Source organism: Rhinichthys klamathensis, unplaced genomic scaffold (assembly GCF_029890125.1).
Source record: "Rhinichthys klamathensis goyatoka isolate OS25496 unplaced genomic scaffold, OSU_Roscu_1.1 h1tg000369l_1, whole genome shotgun sequence".
NCBI classification, from domain to species: domain Eukaryota; kingdom Metazoa; phylum Chordata; class Actinopteri; order Cypriniformes; family Leuciscidae; genus Rhinichthys; species Rhinichthys klamathensis.
Genome location: NW_026606877.1, coordinates 2,191,938 through 2,216,875, shown reverse-complemented (window position 1 = coordinate 2,216,875; position 24,938 = coordinate 2,191,938). Strand labels below are relative to the sequence as shown.

The window sequence follows — 24,938 nt, the reverse complement described above, 5'->3', positions numbered from 1 at the left end:
AACTAGCAATAACTCAAAATAGTTCAATATAGTTTATTATAGGTTATCTATAGTTCTCAAAACAAAAACATGGGATTTGTGCCTCTAATACTATGGTTTGTGCCTAGGTCTTACCCATTATCAAGTTAATAACTACTATAAAAACTTATGACTCTCAACACTTTGGTTTACAACTAATAAATATTGAATTTGTAGCTTTCAGACTAACTCTTATGACAAAATGACGTGTCACGTGATGTTTTCTCAGTCTTTTATGACAGATGAAACATTTAGCCTGTAAGAAAGAAGTCAAATGCTGGTTATCACTGCTGTGTGTTTCACATCAGTCCAGCAGTGATGAGCACAACAGTGATTAAACACATTTGAGGCGTCACATGCCTGTGATGAGTGGCTCTTGTCTTTTGTTTGAGGCACAAAGGAGTTTTATTCAGAACAGCTATTGTTCTTTCACTTGACTGCCTCCCCTGCCATCTCCTACTGACTTCCTGACAGTAACTGATACCCTGAGCACACCAGAGCACAACTACCACTGTCTTCACAACGACTTTCCCACATCATGGAGAACGTCCACATCCTAATGATTATTTGAATAGCTGTTTGGGACAGCTAACTGCCTGAGTTTTCATTTTCCTCTTTAGATTGAACTTTTCCACCCTATTAGTAACATTTTCTAGAACACATTATGTCAGATAAACATTTATTGTTATTCAGTATGTGATTATGCAACTGTTAGCGACAACAAGTGGACAGAATCGTCGATGACCCACAAGTCAGAAAAAGCCTCACATGCTGGACCCTTATGTCTGTTCTCCCTTTCTCATCAGAAAGTGATTAGATTGAGCCACTTAAAGGGTTAGTTTACCCAAAAATGAAAATTCTGTCAGTAATTACTCACCCTCATGTTGTTCCAAACCCGTTTCGTTCATCTTCGGAAGTCGTTATTTTTGTTTGTTTTTTTGCGTACAAAAAGTATTCTCGTCGCTTGATAAACTTATGGTTGAGCCACTGTAGTCACTCGGACTATTTTAACAATGTTTTTACTAACTTTTCTGGGCCGGCAAGTTTCAATAACATAGAAGCCTATGGAGGAGTGAGACAGCTCTCAGATTTAATCAAAAACATCTTAATTTGTGTTCCGAAGATGAACAAATGTCTTACGGGGTTGGAACAACATGAGGGTGAGTAATTACTGACAGAATTTTCATTTTTGGGTAAACTAACCCTTTAACAGTCTCTGATTACCCTACGTGCCTGTCACATACCTCATGAGAATTTTACCATGACGTTTGTGTTGCTCTCTATAGATACAATTCAAATTTTGTGAAATCTCTCTTTTGTTATCTGAAAATTATTTTCAACACTTGACCCTCCTCAGATGTCAGGATTAGAGCAGAGTCAACAAAGGACCAGGAATACATTTGGGTCTGACTTAAAACTGATGTTTTGAGAGGGATTCCATAATGGTAGCCCTGAGAGACTAATAATGAATGGAGAAATGTGTCACCAGAGCAGGGATTGACGCTTACTTTTTTCCCCCCAATGAGCACGTCTGCTCCCAATTTGAAAAATTTAGGAGCCCATAAAGGGTGCAAAGACTAATGTCTCAAATCATTCGTTTTTTTTCTTAAGAGGATTACGAGGAAACAAAGGATACAAAATTTACAAGCAAAATTATTTAATTTTAAGTAATTTAATAATTATGGAATTATGCATATTCTAAACATTGAATTAAATGCTAGATAGTTTATTTTGTAACTGTCTAAAACAAGCAATCGCTTGGCAAAAAATCTGCAGTAATTATTCAGAGAAACCGTGAGCAATTTCAAAAAGCTTTAGGCAACAGTGCCACATTTTACTTTGAATGTGCAGCTCTTATATTTATTTAAAGAAATCATCACCTCAAGGAAACTTAAAAAACTTAAGTTGTCTTTTGAAATTTAATAATCGCATTAAAACCATGTCAAGATTCCTGTTTTCCTGGCTCGAATTTAAGACCTCCTAAAATTAAGAATTTGTTTAACCATTTAAGATATTTAAGATACTTACAGTATAACTGAATTTAAAACTTTTTAAAGACCCGCGGTGACATACTTTTTATTCACACGTACTCCAAAATACATTTTACAGTTCACACACAGTTTCTTCCTTTCATGGACAGAAAAGTAATTAACTTTATAAAACAGATAGTTAAGGCCCTGGATTTCTAAATTCTAAATTGTAGGTGTGTTGAAATTGACAATATAGCAATAGTTTGTTATGGTTGGTATGGTACGCACAACACAAACAGGCACTCTTTTTTTATTATGTAGTGCTTAATAATATAAAACACTCAAGACGATGGTGTATTGTAAATATAGTCATTGGGCTTAATTATAGCAGATGAATAAAACCGAGAAGCAAAACTTTCAGTGGAAGATAAATCACATGCAATTTATAATAGACAGAGATCAGATCACTGTGCATCATAGTAGTGATAATACACAGTGTTGGTCCATTTATATTCACACATATCCGTGTGTGATCTGGTCACTTCCTGCTCATTGGGAATAGTGTGTGGGTAGACATGTGGTCAGCTATAAGCACCTTTAATCCCAAACATCCCCCAAAGCACAGTCAGAGGAAGCAGCATGTCCAGACACTCTCTATGCTTCAATAATACATGTTCAACTGCTGCCCAATATTATCACACACAAAGCTGACAAACATGTATACACTAGAATGTGATAATCCATCCAAAACAACATTCGACTAAACAGTCTCCACATTCACATGCAGAACAGATTATCCATTACTATTGTAATGGCAAGAAGACAATTATTTTGTTCATGTCCGATATTAACTAACTAGTCAAGAAAATAAAGATTTGTTATAGCTGGCAATCACACATGTGGGTCTGACTTAGGTAAGATTAACTAATAATAACCTGCAGGGGAGGAAGAGAATAACTGTAGTTGAGAGGATTACAGTGCACCAGCCCTCCTGCCTCTGGGTTTAAGAGATCTCCTGTGGGACATCCTACTCAGCAGAGGGTCTGACTGGCTCCAAGTGATGAAGTTTAAAATTATCAGAGCATCCGTTATAAATCAAGTCAAAACTAAAAATAATCTTTTAATCTTAAAAGTTTGATGTAAAAAAAATAGCTTCGCTACTGAATCGCTATATGTTTCTCATATTATGTCTCTCTCTTTCTCTCTCTCCCTCTCTCTCTCTCTCTCTCTCTCTCTCTCAAACCAATGCTATAATTCATTCATTGAAATAAATGCAATCTTACGCAGTTTTTGACCACTTGGTGCGTTAACATGCACCCTCATTATTGCGATTATAATGGGATTTTGGCAATATTGCGTTTAAACTTTACCTCATGTAAAAGCAATACTTCGATCAAACTGATGCGATCAATCTCATAATCGTACTAACCATATTCGAATTAAACTATCTTTGTGCGTTTTGTGTGGTTTGCTTATTAATTCCTAAATGAGCAATCATTACAGTTTAATCTAATGCCGGGGACAAACTCAATGACTACACTTACAGACTTTTCAATGACTGTAGCAGATTTTAACACCGACTGTGAACACCGACTGAACGCAACTGTCTCTGACTCGGCATGATCAGTCGTAAGTATCAAATTACATTTATAATCAGCCTTACAGACGTTAAGTGTGTCCCCGGCTTAAGCGTTATGTTAATGGTCTTGTGGAGTGATTAACTAAGCATATAAGCTGAAACGTTTACGCAATTGTGTTTATGCCGCAGCAAGCGGTCTATTGTAATGCTGTCAGGATACGCCATCTAAGCTACGGATATGAGAAAAGGTTAAAGTGAAACAAGCATTTGCGCTTTCAACAGGGTTACCATGTTTAGCTACATAACTCTAATTTTTTTCCAGGGCAATTTTTTCATAAGCTATGTTTATGTGTGCGGTTGATTTCAGCTGCACATAGCTTCAGACCACGCTCTGTCAGATTATTTATCGTCTCAGGCACACAGTCATAGGCCACTAGAGTTAAGCCAGTCGGGTAGGTAGCCCAGGCACACATTGATATTAAAACATGCGGTCTCATGGCTCTCAAAAAAAATCACTTGTCTTGGGGGTGGCGGTGTCCAATCTCGTTCTGTCTGTGTTCATATGTACAAATGCATATCTGCATGCAGCAGCTTGTTTTCTCACTCAGCAGCACGTGTATATATGTTTGTATTGTTTATTTCTTCCATTAACCTGTGCAACTGTGCAGGGTGAAAAGTTGCTTCACAAATGTATAGCAATAGTCTCTTTCAGCTGTTTCACAACTGTGCTCCAAAGTCAAAAATCTAGAGCGACTAGGAAAAAGCTGCTCAACTGTGGCATTGGCTGTACAGCCTTTAACTATCTGGAAAAAGATGTTTGTGTTGGGGAGGGCTCTGCACTTTTCTAATATCTTGTCTCCTGCTTTGTTGGGGGGTTATTTAATGTATGTTACATGTGCAGCATTTATTGAAATCGTATTCGGTTTGAAATCCATGTGGTTTCTTGGCTGGTTTCCCCAGTTTCCTGGTTCTGGTCACCTCGCCAGGGTGGCCACCTTCCTCCTTTTGCAGCCGGGCTTAGGACCATCCTTGGCAGAGAGGACCGTCCTTGGCGGAGTATATATGGTTAAAAGCCTCCTATCCATCATCGGGAAGGTTTTCATGAACATCATCCAATCGAGGCTACAAAAGCACTGTGAAAAGACCAGCCAAGAAGAACAGGCGGGTTTTCGCCCTGGACGCGGATGCTGCGACCAAATTTTTGCCCTCCGTCAGCTTATGGAAGAACGGACCAGATGTGGGCAACGCACTGTCATCATATTCATCGACTTCAAATCCGCATTTGATTGTGTGCACTGGCCCGCCCTATGGAAAGCATTGAAGACTGAACACGTCCCACAAAAAGTCATCGCACTCCTAAAAGAGGCCTACAAAAATTCCAACGGCCAGGTGCGAATCCGAAACGAGCTCTCAGAGTTTTCCATCCAAACAGGAGTCTGCCAGGGAGATGTGGCCTCTCCACTACTTTTCAATATTGTCGTGGATTGCATTATGAGGAAAGTCTTTGAGGGCAAACGGGGCATTCAATTTGATGAAGATCACTTCTTAAAGGGATACTCCACTTTTTTTTGGAAATAGGCTCATTTTACAACTCCCCCAGAGTTAAACTGTTGAGTTTTACCGTTTTTGAATCCATTCAGCCGATCTCCGGTTCTGGCCGTACCACTTTTAGCATAGCTTAGCATACATCATTGGAGTGGACAAGACCATTAGCATTTCTAAAAAAAAAAATGACCAAAGAGTTTCGATATTTTTCCTATTTAAAACTTGACTCTTCTGTAGTTACATCGTGCACTAAGACCGACGGAAAATGTAAAGTTGCGATTTTCTAGGCTGATATGGCTAGTAGGATCTATACTCTCATTCCTGCGTAATAATCAAGAAACTTCACTGCCGTACCATGAGAGCAGCAGGCGTAATGATATGACGCTGCGCCTGAAAATAGGCCACCTTCCGTCAACACAACGGAACTATTTTCAGGCGCTGCGTCATATCATTACGCAACTTATCACAACTCTTTGGTCATTTTTTTTTTAGAAATGCTAATGGTCTTGTCCACTCCAATGATGTATGCTAAGCTATGCTAAAAGTGGTACCGCCAGAACCGGAGATCGGCTGAATGGATTCAAAAACGGTAAAACTCAACAGTTTAACTCTGGGGGAGTTGTAAAATGAGCCTATTTCCAAAAAAAGTGGAGTATCCCTTTAACGGACCTCATGTTTGCTGATGATGCTGAGGCCACAGATATCCTCTACGACATCGCTCATATCGCTCAGTCGTATGGCCTTCAGATCAATGTCGAAAATACCAAAGTACTCACAACGGATGGTTCCCAAGCAATCGTCCACCTTGCCGGGGTCTAGATTGAACAAGTGCAACAATTCAAATACCTTGGTTCGCTGGTTCAGGAGAAGAAGGTGGCATCTTCTATGGAGACCTACACCAGAATTAGGCAGGCAACGGCGGCGTTCGCTTCCCTTAAATGATGTCTGTGGAAGAGAAACAACATCTCCACAAAGATCAAGTTCCGCCTCTTTCAAACGCTGATCCTACCAATTATTCTCTATGGATCTGAAACATGGACCTTGCTCAAGATGGATTTGACCAAACTTGAAGTTTTCCAAATGCGATGCCTACGCCAGATCCTGGGAATTTCGATTCACGACCGCATCACCAACGACGCAATCCGAGCCAGATGCCAACAACAACCAGCCATCGAAGAGCAGATACAACAACGAAGGCTGAGATGGTTTGGACACGTGTGCAGAATGGATGCAAATCGAATACCACACCAACTCCTCTGGAGGAAACGACCAACCCAGTGGAGAATCCAGCACACTGCACCCAATAAAACATGGATCAAGCAAATCGAAGAAGATCTGAAGAACCAGCGGCTTGACCCACAGCAGGCAAGAGTATTTGCCACAGACCGAAAAGCAAGGAGACAAGTGATCGAACGAGTTTGAAACGCTGTGGCACCCACAGCAGCATACTGGTTGCGAGGTCGTCCTCCCCCAGATGCCAGCTAGGGATCAAAAGAAAAAAAAAGAAGACATGTGCAGTAGCAGCATGTCTTACATGCTCACAGCAATGTCTGTGAATGTACTGCAATAGAAAGTCTCAGTACTTGCTCTGCAGCGGCTGCAGGGTAGCAGATCTATTCCGCCAAGACCAAATATATTAACATTTCCATTACCATTACATGCCAATCTCATATAGTTGTCATAAAAGAAATGTATCACAATGAGCATAAGACAGACTTATTTTTAAATAGACAGACATTTAAAAAGCTTACCGACCCCAAACTTTTGAACTGTAGTTTACATGGAGAAGATAAATGTATATAATATTTAAGGTGTGTCAACGTTATTGTTTCTTAATGTCATTGGTTCTCTAATGTGTTATGATTTCTATTAAAATGCACTAAACTGCAAAGCAAATGGAATCGAATCACTACATCTGATAGATACTATTCTTCTTAACAGATGAGAAGAGAAAAGCTTTTAATATAACATTTTCAGAAAACAATGGCCAGTTGCAATCTGCCAGATCATTAGCAATGATCTCACACAACACAGAGGAGAGTTTCCCGCCTTTATTTGGACGCATGAAAATTAACCATAGTGCTGAATTGGAGGTACTAAGGCATGTTTTTAAATGGAGGAAAAGAGAACGGAATAAGACAGGGAGGTTTCTTCAGCACTAAAAAATACAGTTAAGGGTGATGGCAGCTCGTAAGACTATGACTTCAGAGCACTGAAGCAGAATTCATCCTAAAAACAAGGCCAGTTTAAAGAGATACAATATTCTGGCTTTATTTACTCAATCTTATGTCATTCCAAATCTGTATGGCTTTTTGATTGCAACCAATGTGCTGGTCAATCTGTTTCATGCAATTACAAAAAAACAAGGCCTGGAGCTTTCTAGCTTCATAAATTACCTTAAAAGTGGCCCATATGACTGGTGAGCTGTAATCAAAGTAGTCAAGTCATTTGAAAGCTTTGAGAGATGAACACATATGTAATTTTGTAATTTTTACTGACAAATAATCTTCCCCTCCAGGTTAACTGCTGCAACCAAATCTGTTGATTCAGTTTTGTGAATCAATAATTCATTGAAAAGACATGACTCCAAAATATATACAGACATCATGCATGCATCATGCATTCTCTCATGAAGTCATATGGCTAGATTTTATGCTGCCTTTTTGTAATTTTGAAGATTGACTCACTCAAAAAATCTAATTTAGTATTCCACAGAAATAATGACATATTTTGCATTCTTGGGTAAACTATTCCTTTATATAGTTTTTGCAATTAATTATTTTATTTTTTATATTACATCATACTGTTCACATTTAAAGTAGATTTACGGTGTTATTTGTTGCAGCCTATAAAGAGGAAGATTGATACTAACAAACATGCATCCGTATTAGGGATAACAATCAGGAAGTAATCCATCTACAGACAAAGGTCAGTACTCGCGCTGCTCAGGGTCAAAAGGCAAGGAGCCAGAACATTGTTACATGTGGGACTGCCCTAATCTTCTGCATTATATCAATTTCCATCAGAAAATCCCTTGCATGGGAAAAGCAGACACTGACACACTTTACAACAATATATGTGGACAATTTTGCATGTACAAAACATATACGCATATAAAAATGAGGTTTGATTCTTTGTGTAAGAATGTATGAGAGCTCACTCTCCCTTTCAGTTAACTTCTACATAAATGCAAGAAGACCTCAACAGGAAGCCCCGCCCCAAGTTCACACCATTAGTTGAGACAGAAGTTAATTTGTCCAAATGACCTACAAATAGCTTACTTATAGTTATATAAAATAGAATAGGAGAAGGTATTTGAACACTGAAAAAAATTACACGCATGCCTTTTAAGGATAAGGAAGATGATTAATAGAATAAAATATTTAAAAAATATTTGGGTTAATGAGTTCCTATGGAGCTAAAATGGTAACACGTAACAATACGGTTCAATTTGTTAACATTAGTTAACTACATTAGATAACATGAACTAACAATGAAAAATACTTCTGAAGCATGTTTAATTAAAATTTTAGTTAATGTTAATTTAATATATTATTAAAACCAAAAGGTGTGTCTGCTTAATATACATAATATACATTGCATAATGCATTAACTAATGTTAACTAATAGGACCAAATTGTAAAGTGTATTGTAAAACATGTTTTTGGATAAAGGGAATTCAGAGGATAAATTGAAAGCCCAGAGATGGTAAGTCAGGTGAGCTCTGGGTCGACATCACTGTCAAGTTCTTGATTCTGCTTGGTTGCACTTGAGTTTCCATTAGGAGCTGAATACGTTTCAGATTAAGGTCAATAACCGAGTTTGTGTAGAGTCAGCACAGTAAACTGCACTAAAACCTCAGCAGATTTAAGAATTTATAAGAATAATTCAGCCAAAACTGCGTCATTATTTACTCACCCTCATGTCGTTCCAAACCCTTATGCTATTATGTCTTCAGTGGCACACAGTCAAAATAAAATCAAACAGTTTTTTTTTCAAATCAAACACAGCATCAAACGTCGTTAGTTCTCAAGTGTCAAGTAACCAGAAATAATGACGTCAAACCTGTACACTATAGGTGCCATATTTAATTTGAAACCTGCAGTGGAGGTGAAGGTAAAGTTGTAAAGTAAAATATAGAGCACAAATCATAGGTACTACTTTTTTAAGATTGACATCCCTGTGTTTACTATAAGCCAGTGTCTTTGTATGGACAAATTCTGTGTGAACACTCTTTTGAAGATCCCTTTTGTGTGTTCCACTGACAAATAAATAAATAAAACCCGAATGAAGGTTTAAATTGTCATAATGGTGAGTAAATGACATTTTTTTAAAGCCACTTTTTATTTACTTTGAACAAGTCTATATGGCCACTGCACCATTTTAAGGCAACGTTTTCCTTATATGACCTTGGAATCATCATGTACTTTCTCAGCCTCTCCCTTGCTTAAGTGATCCCTTTCACCTCCTCTCTTCCTCCTCATTCTCCCTTTCAGCTATCACATCATTAGAGAGCATTCAAAGTCCTGGCATCCAAATCAACAGAAACGCCTCCTAAGTGATCCTCCCTTGGGCGTATAATACCTCACCATTAGAAATCTCAGAGACACACATACTTCCCTCCTTCAGCGGCTCACGTCAGACAATCGTGACCCATTTGGATGGTTATTACTTACACGCAGGGACCCTAGCCCTGCCTGTCCAAACACACTCATCCGCTGGCTAGGCAGCTCTGGATATCTGTTCTGACAAAGTAGAGTCAGCAGCAGCCTTGGCTTGTAGCTGTGTGTCTATGTGTGTGTGTGTGTGTGTGTGTTTGTGGCTCTGTGAAGGAGCCCTCAGCGTTAATGTGAACTGATGGCTCTTTGGCAAGCGCTTACTGAGTGGTTTGAGGATGCTGTTGCTGGCCTCCTCATTGTTCTCTGCGTCTGACCTGTCCGAAGTGTTCTCAGTCACTTTCTCCTTTCTGTCCTTGTGACTGGTGCGCCGGCGATGACGTCTCCGTCGACGGTAGCTCTTAGGCACATGCACACCGATGTATATGGTGTGGTGACCTGAGAGAGTAAAATTGAGAAGATAAGTCAGGCTATTTAGATCACATGACATCACCCAAACCCAAGAAACACAAAAATACTTTTTTTTGTAAGAGCAAGAAAACAATTGCTCTTCAGCATAAGCACACTGCCAAAAAAAAACATAATAATTATTTTTGTCTTGTTTTACATTTAAAAAAATATGGACCACAAACATTTGAACGTTAGTGTAAATTGCCTTGCCTTTCAACAACTATGATATTAAAACAGCAGCAGTTATTTATCAAATGATGATTAAACAACAAAGTAGTTAACTGGGTTTAAATCCAGACACATTGAGGTTGAGAGCACTTTTGGTATTTTAAAGAAATAAGCAAGAGCCTGGATGATGGAATGATGCTGTGCATTTCCTTTAGTGAATCGCGGGCTAACGCATCCCAGACAAAATGTGCAAAAACAATGCTATCAGTGGCTGCAGCTCGCTCTGAGTGAATTCCCCTTAGTATATCAAAAAAGCCCTTGATGACGTAGATAAACACTTACAGAATTAATTGACTCAGCCAAGTCAAGTAAATACAATAATGTCAGTCCTAACATTGTTGTTGTCATGAGATAAAAGGCTCCCTTCTGTCAAGATAGCACAAGCCACGTGACCATCCCACAGCTACACACTTCAACATCTGTAAGATAAATAATGTGTAGTGTCACTGAGGTCAGGAGCTGAGTACCGACTGTTTCCTTGCGGCCCATTGGTTACGGCATATGACGCAACCTGAGTAAAAGACATAAAAAAGACAATTGCGCATGACTTCCTCAACGCAATTTATGCAGGAAATTGTGGATTTCACCGGAGGGGTTTGCAGCAGACTGTCAAACTAAACATTTTGGCTGGAACAGCTAGCAGGTAGTGTGGAACGTACAATGTTTAGATCCATATCATACAGACACTTTCCATGTCTCAGTCCCCCAGTCACATGAAGGACATCTGTTAAAACTACATCCCACACTGTGTTAATGTGTAATTTATTGAAATATTCTGTAATGCATCTCTAACTAGACCAGTGACATCAGTGCAGATCTGCAAACCAGACCTAATACAATCTATCCCTCAATTCTAAACTTTTTCAGGCTAGTGCTACAACTAAACTGAGATGTTTAATTAACCAGGCCATAATCTAACACGGCATGAGTTGTCAAAGAAGCAATTTATATTAAAGTGTGCATTTTAGCATCTATAATTAAACTAAAATGAAATGCATGTCAATATTAGTTAGAAAGGTCTTTCACAAAGCAAGTTTTCCAACCTCTGACTCCATAATAAACTGTTTTACTTAAAGATAAACACTTATTAGGTTTTGATGCACAACATGTTGACAACTAAAAATTTCGAGGTCCTAAATAATAAGGATTAGATTCTGGTCTGCAACATGGCAATCTGTGTCAAAAATGTTTAATTTAATACTTTCAGCCTGATCAGAGACTTCTAAAATTTCAGTATTTAAAGGGTTACAGTGCTGAACCACGTCTCAAATGAAGGTTTTATACAGCAATTAAAAGTATGAAAAAAAAAAAAAAAAAAAAAAAAAAAAAAGAGTACAGTAAAACTAAGTCGAAGTCATATTCATGTCATGTAGGATTTATTCAGGTGCATCTGTACTTGTTTATCCACAGCCAATTACAAGGCTGTCTTTACATCTTCAGCCCAGCTGTAGTGCCACAGGTCACATAGTGATCATGATTCACCCCATCAGAGAGACTAATAGACCACCACAGTGATTTATAAGCCTCATGACATAATCGAGCATGACGAGGTTAAACGCAGGACAATCACCGCCATTAGGCGACAGACGAAGCCACTGGAAGCAGTGGCAACATGTCCCATACTTCGTTCACACTACCAGCATTTTGCATGTTGCGAGTGACTGGCGGTAAGGTCGCTAGTGGGCGGTCCCAAGTATTGTGAATGACATTCACGGATGTTACTCCATATTGTAGACAACGCCCCACTGAATTGGTTGTCGCTCCAGAAAGTCACTCTTCATTTGCATAAAGTTATCACATATATCTCAACTTTGTCGCTACGCTGGACATGCCTACAACCTGTCGCCAATTGTTGCTCATTTCGCCGGAAATCACCAGCTCTCCACTGAAATCGGATCGTGTCGCTTTGTCACTGGTAGTGAGAATGCATCTTTAAATGGCTAGATAGAACAAGTCCAGATGACTATAGATGATATTAGGGGTGTAACGATGCCTTCGTGTCACGATTCGATACATATCACGAAACTGAACTCACGATACCATATTATTGTGATACTCCAACACATGATAAAAGGTTAACAAAAAATGCACTGTTAATTAAAATGCTAAATTTGATATTTCATTGTGGGTGTAAATGAATAGGATGGACTTGGTGCTGGAAACCCAATACAGGACAATAGAGACACCATAATAACAATATTCATGATTCTGAAGCTGAAAATACTGAATTATTTCAGACAAACAAGCTTGCACTGTCACTGACTAGATATATTTAAAATAATGTAGACCACATTTTACTGGTAACATCAGATATTTGGCATTATCAGGACCCACAAATATTCCCCCATTGCATTATTATTAGGGCTGTCAAATGATTAATCGTGATTAATCACATCCAAAATAAACGTTTTTTTTACATAATATATGTGGGTGCACTGTGTATAATTATTTTATATATATATATATATATATATATATATATATATAAATACACACACATGCTTGTATATATTTAAGAAATATTTTCATGTATATACTGTATATAGATTTATATATAATTTATATTATATATAAATATTTTATATATAAATAATATTTTTTTCTTAAATATACATGCATGTGTGTGTATTTATATATATACAAAATAATTATACACAGTGCACCCACATATATTATGTAAAAACAACTTATTTTGGATGTGATTAATCGTGATTAATCATTTGACAGCCCTAATTATTATACATTATATTCAACATATATAGGCTATGGCAGTTTAATGAAGTACTGACACTAAAACTCTGAAAACTTTTTTCACGCGCAGTAATTTCCATTGAAGGGGTGAACTATATACAATATATAGTCACTCACTATCCACGATACATATTGATGCATTTTTGTATTGCGATATATTGTGACGCAATATATTGTTACACCCCTAGATGATATGATGCGGTAACATTCTGTATTGTTTGTTTCTTGCTTTTATTTTCTGCATCGAAATTTGGTCTAAAATTACTTACTTTCCGATTAGTGGAAAAAAAGTTTTGCAAATAAATGAATACATTTTATGCAATAAGAAAGGTACATAATGTCTAAACAGAAAAGAAAATCCCTTGGTTTTCAATCCAGTGTATCCTGAATTTAAGTGGAGATTTCTTCTAAAACAGTTGATCTTTATTATATTTGACTCAATCGTGAAGATACGACTGCTACTGTTTTTATGATCTTATAAAGATTTTCCTCTGAAACAGAGACAAATCCTACATTAAACCTGCACGTTTTTGTGATAAAAGTCAAAACTGTCTCCGGGACTTTGAACTACAGTGCTCTAAGGCCCTTACAAATATCAAACAAAGCAAAATGACAATAATTATCCACTGAACTTTAACACAAAGATCTGTTTGTATTTGTAAAACATCACCCATTCTTATAAATTATGCAGAGTGTGTTTAAACTGGATTCACAGCCCTGCTGTCTCTTTTCTTACAGGATAATATACTCTCAGTCACCGAGAGATCACTGCATTTGGATGCAGTCCAAATTGTCTTTCCAAATGTGACATGCATTTTTAATTATTGAGTGTGTTAATCTCATTTTTTCATCTTATTCTTATCTTATCTCATTACCAATATGTGTAACTTCATTAGTACGTTCACAATAGATCATATTTAATGTTACAATATAATTTGTCACGATGTCATTGTCACAGTTTGACTCTTTAGTTTCCCCCGTCTCTGTGTATTTGGTTCAGTCCTGTGTCCCAGTTTTCCCGCTCCTCGTTTGTGTTCAGTTCCTTCACCTGTGTCTAGTTAATTTGCCCCAGCTGTGTCTTGTTCCCCTATCTGTTCTCTGTGTATGTAAACCCAGTGTTCTCCCTCACTCCTGGTCGGTTATTGTTTATGTTACATGTATGTGGTACTCCTCGTGTTCAATTAAATTCCTGTGATTACTTCCAAGTTCCTTGTCGTGCGCTTTATACACCCGAGATCGTGACAGTCATAGTATGAATGACTTTTTATGAATTACTGTTATTTTTTTTTTAATAGTATGATTTACGAATTATTTAGCAAAAAAAAGTCATCAATTATACAAAAAGCCATTTGATAAATAAAAAATTCTAACAGTATTTTATTTGGGGGGGAGGTGGGGGGGGGGCATCATGGGTATAAATCATGCAGTTTGAGGAAGTGACTTAATTATGTGCCTGTTTGTCTTAAGTTAAGAATCAGTCAAAATGGTCTGCTCCAAGGCACATTCAGCATCTTTTCTGCAAAACATTCTGGAAAATTGATTGTAAATTGTAGACATTTTGCTTTTTTCTTTGCTTGTTTTAAACAGAAAGATCATCGAGAACCATTTGTGAATAGGGATCCCACCTATGCTGGGATGGGCGAGAGCAAATAAGGAAAAGGGAGTAAGAGCAAGCACTAAGAGAAGGAAAGGGAGAGGTAAGAGGGAGGGAGGAACCACACATAGTCGAGCCAGCTTTGTGCCAAGCTTCCTGTTCTTTCGGAGGGACCCTTTTCTATGCGACCATAGAAAGAGAGCTGAATTGGAGTGGCACGCAATTCGTCACTGGATAAAGCGTATTCCCTGATTCTGGCTGGGACATTATGGGCTTCAACATCTGAGCACCTTGTGTTACCACAGTAACTGTTGAGATGGAGGGTACAAGTACAGAAGATAGCGACACGCTACTGTGCATGCTAATATAGATTCTAATAAAGGTCTAGGCTATATCTAAAAGAACTGCGACATATAGGCTCTTTGTCTAACAGGCACATGTTGTTATAGTTTACTTTGAGGGCTGGCCGACATTTTTTTGTTGTTGTTTTGGGGATTTCTAAGACTAATGTTTCTACGTTCAACAGTAACGTTTGGGGTCAGTAAGATTTTTCAAATAAAATTTTAATAAAATGAATACTTATTATTAAGCCACTCCATCCAATTCCCATCAGCAGTAATAGTACTTTCATTTAAATAGTAGTAGGGTCCTTCAAATATATGAAAAATGCAATTGTAATACAAAGTTTCTCTGGTTATGTTTAGAATAGCATACTGACATATTCTAGTATGAGAATATTCAGTATGCACAGATGACCTACTACATTTTAAAATGAACAGCGTACAACAGAACATACAGTGTGAAATACTCAATCCTACAATCCAATGTGCTTGACTTGACCTTCAATCCCCCCCCTCCCAGTAGTATTTCACACTGTATGTTCTGTTGTATGCTGTTCATTTTAAAATGTAGTAGGTCATCTGAGCATACTGAATATTTTCATACTAGTATAGTATGCTATTCTAAACATAACCAGAGAAACTTTCATTCAGTATCATTCTAACTCTGATTCTAGTTGTCTGACTAACAGTAGATAGATTAAAAAATGTAAAAAAAAAAAATAGTGTACTTTTCTAAGTACCTTCCCAAACAAGCTCCTAAACTACACTCTGATAAACAACACACACTAACACCCATTTAAATCTATCTTTGGACCGGAAGGAAACTGAGAGGGTAAACACAAAATCACCAGGTATTTGTGCCCTACATCTTCATCACCTTAAAGTAAACACTAAACGTTCCACTCAGATCAAACTGTATCAAAGCAAAACCAAACGACTCACACTTGGAAAAACAACAAATTAAACAATGAAAATAAGTGACTTTAGACTAAAAATTAGGTACTTACCTTCAACCTCTTCCTGATCACACAAGTGCTTGAGTAGCGAGGCCCCTCTGTCCAGCACGGCCTCATCCTCCACCCTATAGTAGTAAAAGAGGAAGAAAGACTGCTCACACTTCTCTTCTAAAGACAACGTGGAGCCATAACATCGCGGTTCATTCACTTGCAGTGTGTTTCTGCTAGTACTAGCCATTTTCCCAGGTTAGCAGATACCGCTAACAAGGGGGAAGTCTTTGGTTCTGGATCCAGCCCTGGTTAGTAGATGTGAGGAGTAACTTATGAGACACAGTCCTGTTCTGAGGCTGCTGCCCTTGAGGGTACGCAGGAGCGGTCAGGTAGACATCGGGAGGGTAATCCCGTCTATGGGGGATGGGGCGGGCTGGGCAGCCTAGTAAGATGCTAATTGAGTCTGATGTCCAGGAGGTGTGAGCCAGGCTGCCACACACAGATTTCAGATCAGCTAAAGAGCGATACTAATGCTAATACAACAAGTTACACGTGGGTGGAATAAACACTGAGCATGTACACAAACACTGTTTATGACAATCGGATTTCTCCATCTGGTCTATTATACTCAAAAGTGCACAAACACACACATTAAAAAAGGCTGGAGTAGTATCACACGGCTATGGGGCATTATTATATGCCCATGTGGCATTAAATCAATAATGAAATAACCTAATCAGTCCTTAGATGGAAAACTTTACAAACAAACAATGTGTACTGTATTTTTCTGGAAAATAAATCACGCTTGACTGTAAGTCACACCAGGGTCGAATTTGCAGTTGTTAGTAAACTTTCATCTGACCTGATCTGGCTAAAACTAGGTACTTCTCATTTTCTTATTTGTGCATTCTCTTCTTATTTTATTTTATTTTCCTATAAATTTGGTGAATGTCACAATAATATGCATGCATAATGAATTTTTTGGCTATTTATTAAAGAGTATGATGTTAGTTTCACAATGCTTCCATGTACAATAACACTAATTTGAATATTAACACATCAAAGGAATGTCTTTATTTTAGACTTCATCACACTCTGCATGTAAAAGGTATGCTGTAAACTCTGTGGTGTGCTTTACAATTGCATCTTGGGGGGACAATGTAGCCATTTGTCCACTATTGGGACAAAGATTTTTGCTCCTAGCGAGGTGTGACTGCTATTTGACACTTTAGGAAGAAGTCCAGACTGAAACAATTCAGGCACTGACATTTCTCTAAGGTGAGGTAAGACTAAAGGTGTGCAGAAAATGGATATGATGTTATTTGTCCTGATCGCAATCGTCATTTCAGGTTTGAAAATGAAGTGAATTTGACCTCTAAAATCCAATAAAACCTTCCTTTTTTTCTTTTCTTTTTTTGCCTTGAGAACACACTCAGATAATGATTTCCTCTGTGGGCTCCTTACAACATGAATTGTCACTGAATGTTTACAAAACCATAAAAACAAACGAAAATGTAAACACAAACAGGAAGGATAGAGCTTATTCCTCTGATAAGAGCACAGAGCTCCCTGAGCGCCCAGTGTCACTGCATATCTCGACTAGATGCAATCAGGCATGCTGAAACGATGCCAAGTTCAACCACTCAATTCTGTAACCCAGACTCATTGAAAAAAGCGTGCCTGTAGTGGCATTTCTGCACAATGATATCACATTGCTTCTTGCATGTTTCAGTGAAATGTCAAATGAGTTTATTTTGTTGGTTGTCTAACGAAATGAAATGTGGTGGCGCATCGAGAGGATTATGTGATACAAACGCAAACATGTATCAGTTTAGAAATCATGCACTATGGTAAAAGTATTTTAAGATCATAAAGTATTATGCAAGGGACCGCACGAAAATAAGTCTTTGTTAATCGATAATCTGCCCCTGTAATCATAATTTGTTTTAAAGTCACCATGAAGTCAAAATGGACGAATCTTACTTTTAATGGAGTATTGAAGTGTTTATTATAAATTATTTATCCGTGCATACATTATTTATGACTTAATTCATGTGCCTTAATCTTTAATCAAAATAACTTCCAAAAAGAAATACATTTTTAGAAGCTGTCGACCCCAAAAAACGGTTGTTTCAGGACATAAAAGTGGATCAATTGAGACAGAGCGCAACTAGTTCTCGAACTACTCCGAGAACGCGACATGATATTGTAAAAATGCTACAGATTAGCTTACATAAATATACTATATAAAACTGACATTTGGATATTTGACTTACCAGTGACAAAATGTTTACTGCACACTTAGAGTGTCAGGATCCCACAATTTACCCATTCTTAAATGCTGATGCTTCACGTCTTATTGCCTGTATCCACTTTTGTCTCCTTAAAGGCTGGCTTTCTGGGGTTTTTAGCTTGTTTGCTGTACACCTTGTCACGCAGCAGCTTTTAGGCATTTTTCTGTCTTTTGTTGTAAGTCATAAATGACAAGGAGGCAGCCTCTCGCAATGCAAAGTCAATGGAGATGGTTGGATTGGTAAGTTTTTTGGAGTTTTGCCAAAATGTAGATCGAGGCACGTTTTTCCTAGGTGACAGTCTATAGCACATCAAGCTATAGGTCACCCAAAGGGCTATTTAACTTTTATGAAAGTTAAAAGCTAACAGTTAGTAATACACTAACGACCATTTAAAAAACTATATCACCGAGGTGGCGGCGTGTGGGGGTTTTACAATTAAACATGTTGTTAAACAATAACTAGCCTATATACGGTAGGTTAACTGTGACCCAAACAAGGTGTAAATTATTGTATAGCACTTGGTTATCCGTGAGTCCGTGACGTGATATAATACTAGACGACTGGTTAAAAGGTCAATGAATATTGGCTAACACAGAGCTTGTGAACATGACTGTCTTTCTAACAGCTAGACTTTACACACAGCATGGTTAATACTGTTAATAGCAACCATCAACAATACCGGCTTTATAGACAGTGTCAAAAATGATAACCCGTATTATAAATCACAGACTTCTACAAAACAATCCTGTTTATAGTAATCTTACGTAATGTACAAATTGTAGGGAAAAAAAATCTCTTAGAGGCAAAGGTAGGCTCTCGATTAACCCAGGGTTTGTTAAAAGGTACAAAAATGCAAAAAAAAGTCGGCACTCTAAGAATACTTTATTTGTTACAAACAGGAGACAAAGAATATAAACGGTTTGATACGTTTGTATATTCTTTATCTCCTGTTTTGTAATTGTAACTAATAATGTTTTCTTAGAGTGCCGCCCTGTTTTGCATTTTTGTACTGATTTTTGTACTGCGTGAGTGTTTTGATTTGTTAAAAGGTAAAATATTTCTTGGAAAATACTTTTGTCGACCATTATGGGAAGTAGGCACAAAAAAAGGAAAGGATCCGCATTGAAACTGCTTTTTGAACATCACACTGTCCCATCAGATTAAAACTGTCCCTCTTCCTCCCCCAATCTTCATTGCCACCTATGGAACAGATATTGACACAGCAGGCACACAGTGCTCCTTCACATGAGATGAGTTCACCTCACGTTTCCTTAAAAACACTTTGGTGTCAATTGGGTAAAGTATCATTTCAGCGTTGCTGTCTTTGAGCAACTGACGACTGACCAGAATTAAGAACATATTTAAAAGTCTTTTAAGGTTACAAACTATTACAAACTAGCATAATAAACTACACCCACACTTAACAATACAAGCGGCAAGACTAGTAAGTGGTAACATTTTCAACTATTTATAAATAAATAAAATCTACACGGCCAATATTCCCATGAAGGCAAATGAAATCAATTTGTTCTCCCTTTTTTAAAGTGATTTCTTTAGGTTTTTATGCATAACAGTTTGGATTACATATCTGGCCTCACTTGAGAGAATAATTCTCCAATATGTTTATCTTCTGTATACTGTATAGCTGATTTTTGAGAACTGGAACATAGCAGGCTAAAAAGGAGAAAAAATATAGGCCCATGTAAATAAGTTTACATATTAATAAATTGTTTTGGATGATAAACATGAAAAGCATTGACCTGAGTTTGGGTGTAGGACTTGCATGTTTATTATAGGCTATAGGTTATAGGCTATGCATAATTCACATGAATGAATCACTCAATCAAGCCGACATTAGTTCCAATCGAACTGTTAGTTAATAAGACAATCTTAAGGTTTTGACCGTGCTGAAGGTGTTGATAAATTAGCCACGTTTTGCATAACATATATTAAATGCAGTAGCCAACTTGTTCTGATAAAGTTAGTTACTAATAACTTAAAATGAGGGACATTACTAAAAACTATAACAGAATGTCTTCATAATTTGTATGATTGAGTTGACCGAGACAATGGCAGAAATCATTAATGTAATTACTTAAAACTGCAAAGCTGTAACAACAACAAAAAACACTATAAAGCTAAACAGAGCTTGTGATGTTGAACTTACAGCAGATTAGATATGGAAAGAGGACCTTCAGAATGACTTAGCTATTCATTTTATAAAGGTTTTCGTGCATTGCCTATGACGGCACTGGAAAAAAGTAGGGACGTAAAAACTTATAATGATAAAGTTGTCCCATGTGTGAAGACTCATTCAGATAAACAGTGTTTGTTATTGTATAGGGGCTTTCAGATGCTATTCTTCTGCTATGAATTGGATGAAACTTGTTAACTGAACTGTAACCCGAATCACAGAACCGGTAGGCTAAATATAGCAACAGTTTTCAGGGTTTCTTACCTCTTCCCGGCGCTCATTTTGTGAAGTTGAATAGCTGATAATTTATTCCAGTGGTTTGATGTTTCAGTCCAGCGCGATCAATGGAAACACTGCAACGGCAAACGTTTCAACTGTCCGGTTACTGGGCGCTCTCAAAACATTGACAACACTGGTTTTAATTACTCCTTAGAATAACTTTTTCTAATAGCAAGAAGAAAAAAGTGACAAAGAAAAGAACATTAAAAATACCTCCAGTTCTGTCTGAATGTGCCCCGCCGCATGTGAGAGACGCGCGTCTGCTGAAGCAGCAGAACAACTGGACGCTTCAAAATGCGCGTTTCATTTATTACTAGCCGCTGCTAGTCACGTCACAGCACGAGTGGGGTGGGAGGTCAAGAAGTTTACCTTGAGTAAGATGAGACTTACACATATTTCTCTGAGAAGACGGCAATCCAATACCGTAGGAAGACGACTGAACATGGTACTTCAGTGTAGACATAAGTAAACCGAGTGTCTAGTTTAATGTGCGCTCATTTGATCAACGGATTCAAAGTGGACCCGAAGTTTGGCGGAGGGATGAAAGAAAGCAGGTACTCCGCGCGCGCGCGCCCACCTTGTGGCTACTTCACGTTCACGTGAGACACAGCGACACCTTCTGAAGAAATCTCACACAGTCAGACAACATGGTTACTCAGGTAAATCAAAATACACGTTAGGTAAAACGTGTGAAATGTTATGTTATGTTATGTTATGTTATGTTATGTTATGTTATGTTATGTTATGTTATATTATGTTATGTTATGTTATGTAAAACAAACAGAACACAATGCTACTTAGACACATACACATTTACACACAAACACTCTAGTCTAGTACATGATAAATTATTAAATGCTCAGTCGGAGAGCCTCTCTCTGAAAGGTCAGCCATTCTTTTGCTCTCCCCTGTAGGGATAAAAGCCATATGTGCAAAGGGAGTGGACTCAAGTCCAGATATGTTAGAGGATGGTAGGCAAAAATAATGGTTGAATTTTTTTTTTGTACGTTTTTTTTTATTTTATTTTTATTAATTTATTTTTTTAAATGTATACACATTATTGTCTTTAGTTTCTTTACACACACTCTAATCTTGTTTGTTTGTTTGTTTGTTTGTTTGTTTTTTGTCTGAATCACATTAGGCAGAACACTTCATTATACTGTGGGTGAATGAAACTTTGATGGTGGTGGAAATTAGCCTAACTGATAACTATTAATAATAGCTGTTTTTTATATTTGCGCTTTTGAGTTTTGAACTGTAGCTGATCTTTTGTCTAGTTTCAATTAAATAATTTAGAAATGTCAATAATTTTCTTTTAGAATAAATTTGTTTTAATGATTCAAAGGTCTCCTACAAGCTGCATGGAGAATAGATGGATGAATTCAAAGATCTTATTTTCGGAGCATAATGAAAATTGTCAGCATTACAATTTATACCATTTATGTTTTTGATTTAGAATATTTTCTGTTGCTTTCATAGAGATGCTCATTTTGTAGTCCTATAAAACTCAGAAGAGATTTAGCATTTATAGCCTTGTGTTCCCTTGGAAATTTTGTATGGGTTTTCATTTTAAAAGTATCTGTTAACATTACTTAAAAAAGATTCCCCGTTTTGTTCAACAACATAAATTACACATTCTAATTAATTAACTAATTAGAGGTTAAATAATGACTACAATGATCGACAAATCAAACCGTATATCCGAGTGAAAAGGCATGTCATCAGAGAAGAGAGGAGATGTTGCTGCAAGAGGGAGGTGAAGTTATTTTGATTAAAGATTGCAAGATAAATAAATAATATAAATTCAATCCTTACTTGATTCTCTGTTTATTTTGCCTTGTTTTCAAACACACTATTCATTGTAAAATAAAATATTCTTTAAATGTTGCCCATATGTTTGCAGAAAAGAATGAAGACATTATGAGTTGCCTTCAAACTGTGTCAGACAGGCTGAAGGTTGCTATAGTTATGTGGACGGACAAGGACAGAAGTAGGCTATGTGTATGGTGTTATCTGCAGGTTTTGAATAAGCAAAATAAACCACTGAAGGGATTTTGAAGGCCTTGTTGCTCTATTGACTTTTTTCTTTTCTTGGCAGACACTCTTAATCCATTCTCTTGAACTAAAACATCACTCTGAGAGCTTTCTAAAGCATTTATTGTATGATGGCATGCAACAGTTTTGAAGTTTCAACTGTCTCTGAACATTTTTGATCCAGACAGTCTTATTTCGATGTTTCTTGTAGTTTGGAGACTCCTGGAATCTATGCAGTTTCCCTCTTCTGGAATCATCCCTTTCCTTCTTGTTTTCCTTCTCATAAATACTATACTTTTACAAGACAAGTACACTCACCTTGAGGCAAGAGGAAAATACACACACACAGACACTCAGATCAAGAGAGGATCTTGTCATTGACTCCATGAAGATCATGTCACTTAAAGACTGCTGTGTATTGCCTTCGAGTTATATAATTGCTTTTTGGGAGACTTACAGTAAGAGCTATCAAAATACAAATCTATATCCATCAGCATACTATTAACCAAACCAAACTTGACCATTTGTGAACTCAAAAACCATCATCATCATCACAAAATCTATAATGAAAAAAAAAGAGATTTTTTAAAGGGCTGAAATCTTTAAAGTGGTTTTAATCTATCATGTAGCTACATAACTCATTGGTATCATCATCAAGATACGTAGGCTACTCTTTAGACTCTTGTAGGAGCATGAGAAATAATTTTGCGTTATCATTATCATAGTTCATCTTGATCATTTTGAGTATGTGGGTGTCATGGGGCTGGTTGTATAAACATAAACGAAGATGAAGAAGAAGGCAATAAGGTGATATTTAATAAATCCAACGGGTAATCCAAACGAACAGAGCTACATACACATCCACAATAGACGACACCGGACACTGAACTGAAACAGAACCGAACATATACAGGTGATAATGATGGTGATTGATGAGTGCACACCTGAACAGAATAAGTGTCCGTGACAACAAATAAATGACTTTGGCAGACGATGACCAAACACAACAAGTCCAAACTAACGTGATTGTGACAGAACGCCCCCTCCCGGTTAGGCGCGGGAGAAGAGGAGACGAAGAGGATGAGGGGATGGCGAAGGCATGGTACAGACAGGCAGGAGGAAGTACTAGGGCTGGATGGACGACCGGGAGAAGGACGATCAACAAAGTCCAGGGTGGGGATGAAGGTGAAGTGAGGCAAGGGATGACCTTGAGCAGGGGATGATGGCTCTTCATCCAGGCCACAGCCAGAGGAGTGTCCCATGGTGGCGTTGATGGAGGGAGGAGCCATGGAGGAACACCGATGAGGGCCGCCATGGGGTTTACAGGACAGGAGGCAATGACGGCATGAATGGAGCCCACCGCGCAGCCAATGAGCCGAGGTGGTAGAGAGATTACGACGAACTAGGTGGCCGCGACTGAGCCTCAGTGACGACCTCCCGAGATCGAGGTGGAGATCCGGAGGTCTGTGGGCAAGCTGGAGTGACCAAGGGCGGAGGCGGAGCCTGAGGTAGAGCGGAGCGAGCCGCAGCTGAAGGGGTGGAAGACCAGAGAGCAGCAGACAGGTGAAGCTATTTCTGACCCAGGTGGAGCCGACATACCGAGGGAGTACGGCGAGGCTGAATGGCCGATGGTCCACGCTGAGGTCGAGGGAAGAAGGAGCACCGGTGCCAGGGCAAAGGGTTGAGGCAGATCGTAGCACACCGAGGGTACGGGTCTCACTTCCGAACCCTCGAAGTCCACCAACACTTCCTCGCGAAGGATGGGAAAAAAATCTTTGTGAATCTTACAAAACACGTCGCTATTTACTTTGTTGGTCCGGTGTTCTGTCCCGGGGCTGGTTGTATAAACATAAACGAAGATGAAGAAGAAGGCAATAAGGTGATATTTAATAAATCCAACGGGTAATCCAAACGAACAGAGCAACATACACATCCACAATAGACGACACCGGACACTGAACTGAAACAGAACCGAACATATACAGGTGATAATGATGGTGATTGATGAGTGCACACCTGAACAGAATAAGTGTCCGTGACAACAAATAAATGACTTTGGCAGACGATGACCAAACACAACAAGTCCAAACTAACGTGA

At 38.1% G+C, this 24,938-nt stretch overlaps 1 protein-coding gene across 4 annotated transcripts in view; it reads right to left on the bottom strand.

The window, feature by feature from the left end:
* Positions 1–21,105, bottom strand: part of slc4a4a (solute carrier family 4 member 4a) — a 78,077-nt gene extending 56,972 nt beyond the window's left edge. Inside the window, exons 1-4 of one of the 4 annotated variants that reach the window (XM_056233355.1) lie at positions 21,020–21,105; positions 20,792–20,921; positions 16,100–16,173; positions 9,993–10,166 (exon numbers count right to left, since the gene is read on the bottom strand). In XM_056233355.1, the coding sequence (XP_056089330.1) occupies positions 9,993–10,166; positions 16,100–16,173; positions 20,792–20,808 (265 nt within the window). In that variant the 5' untranslated portion in view covers positions 20,809–20,921; positions 21,020–21,105. Of the gene's footprint in view, positions 1–9,992; positions 10,167–16,099; positions 16,302–20,791 lie in introns of those variants that run through there. The other 3 variants (XM_056233357.1, XM_056233360.1, XM_056233354.1) reach the window with 3 other exon arrangements.
* Positions 21,106–24,938: the final 3,833 nt, after the last annotated feature.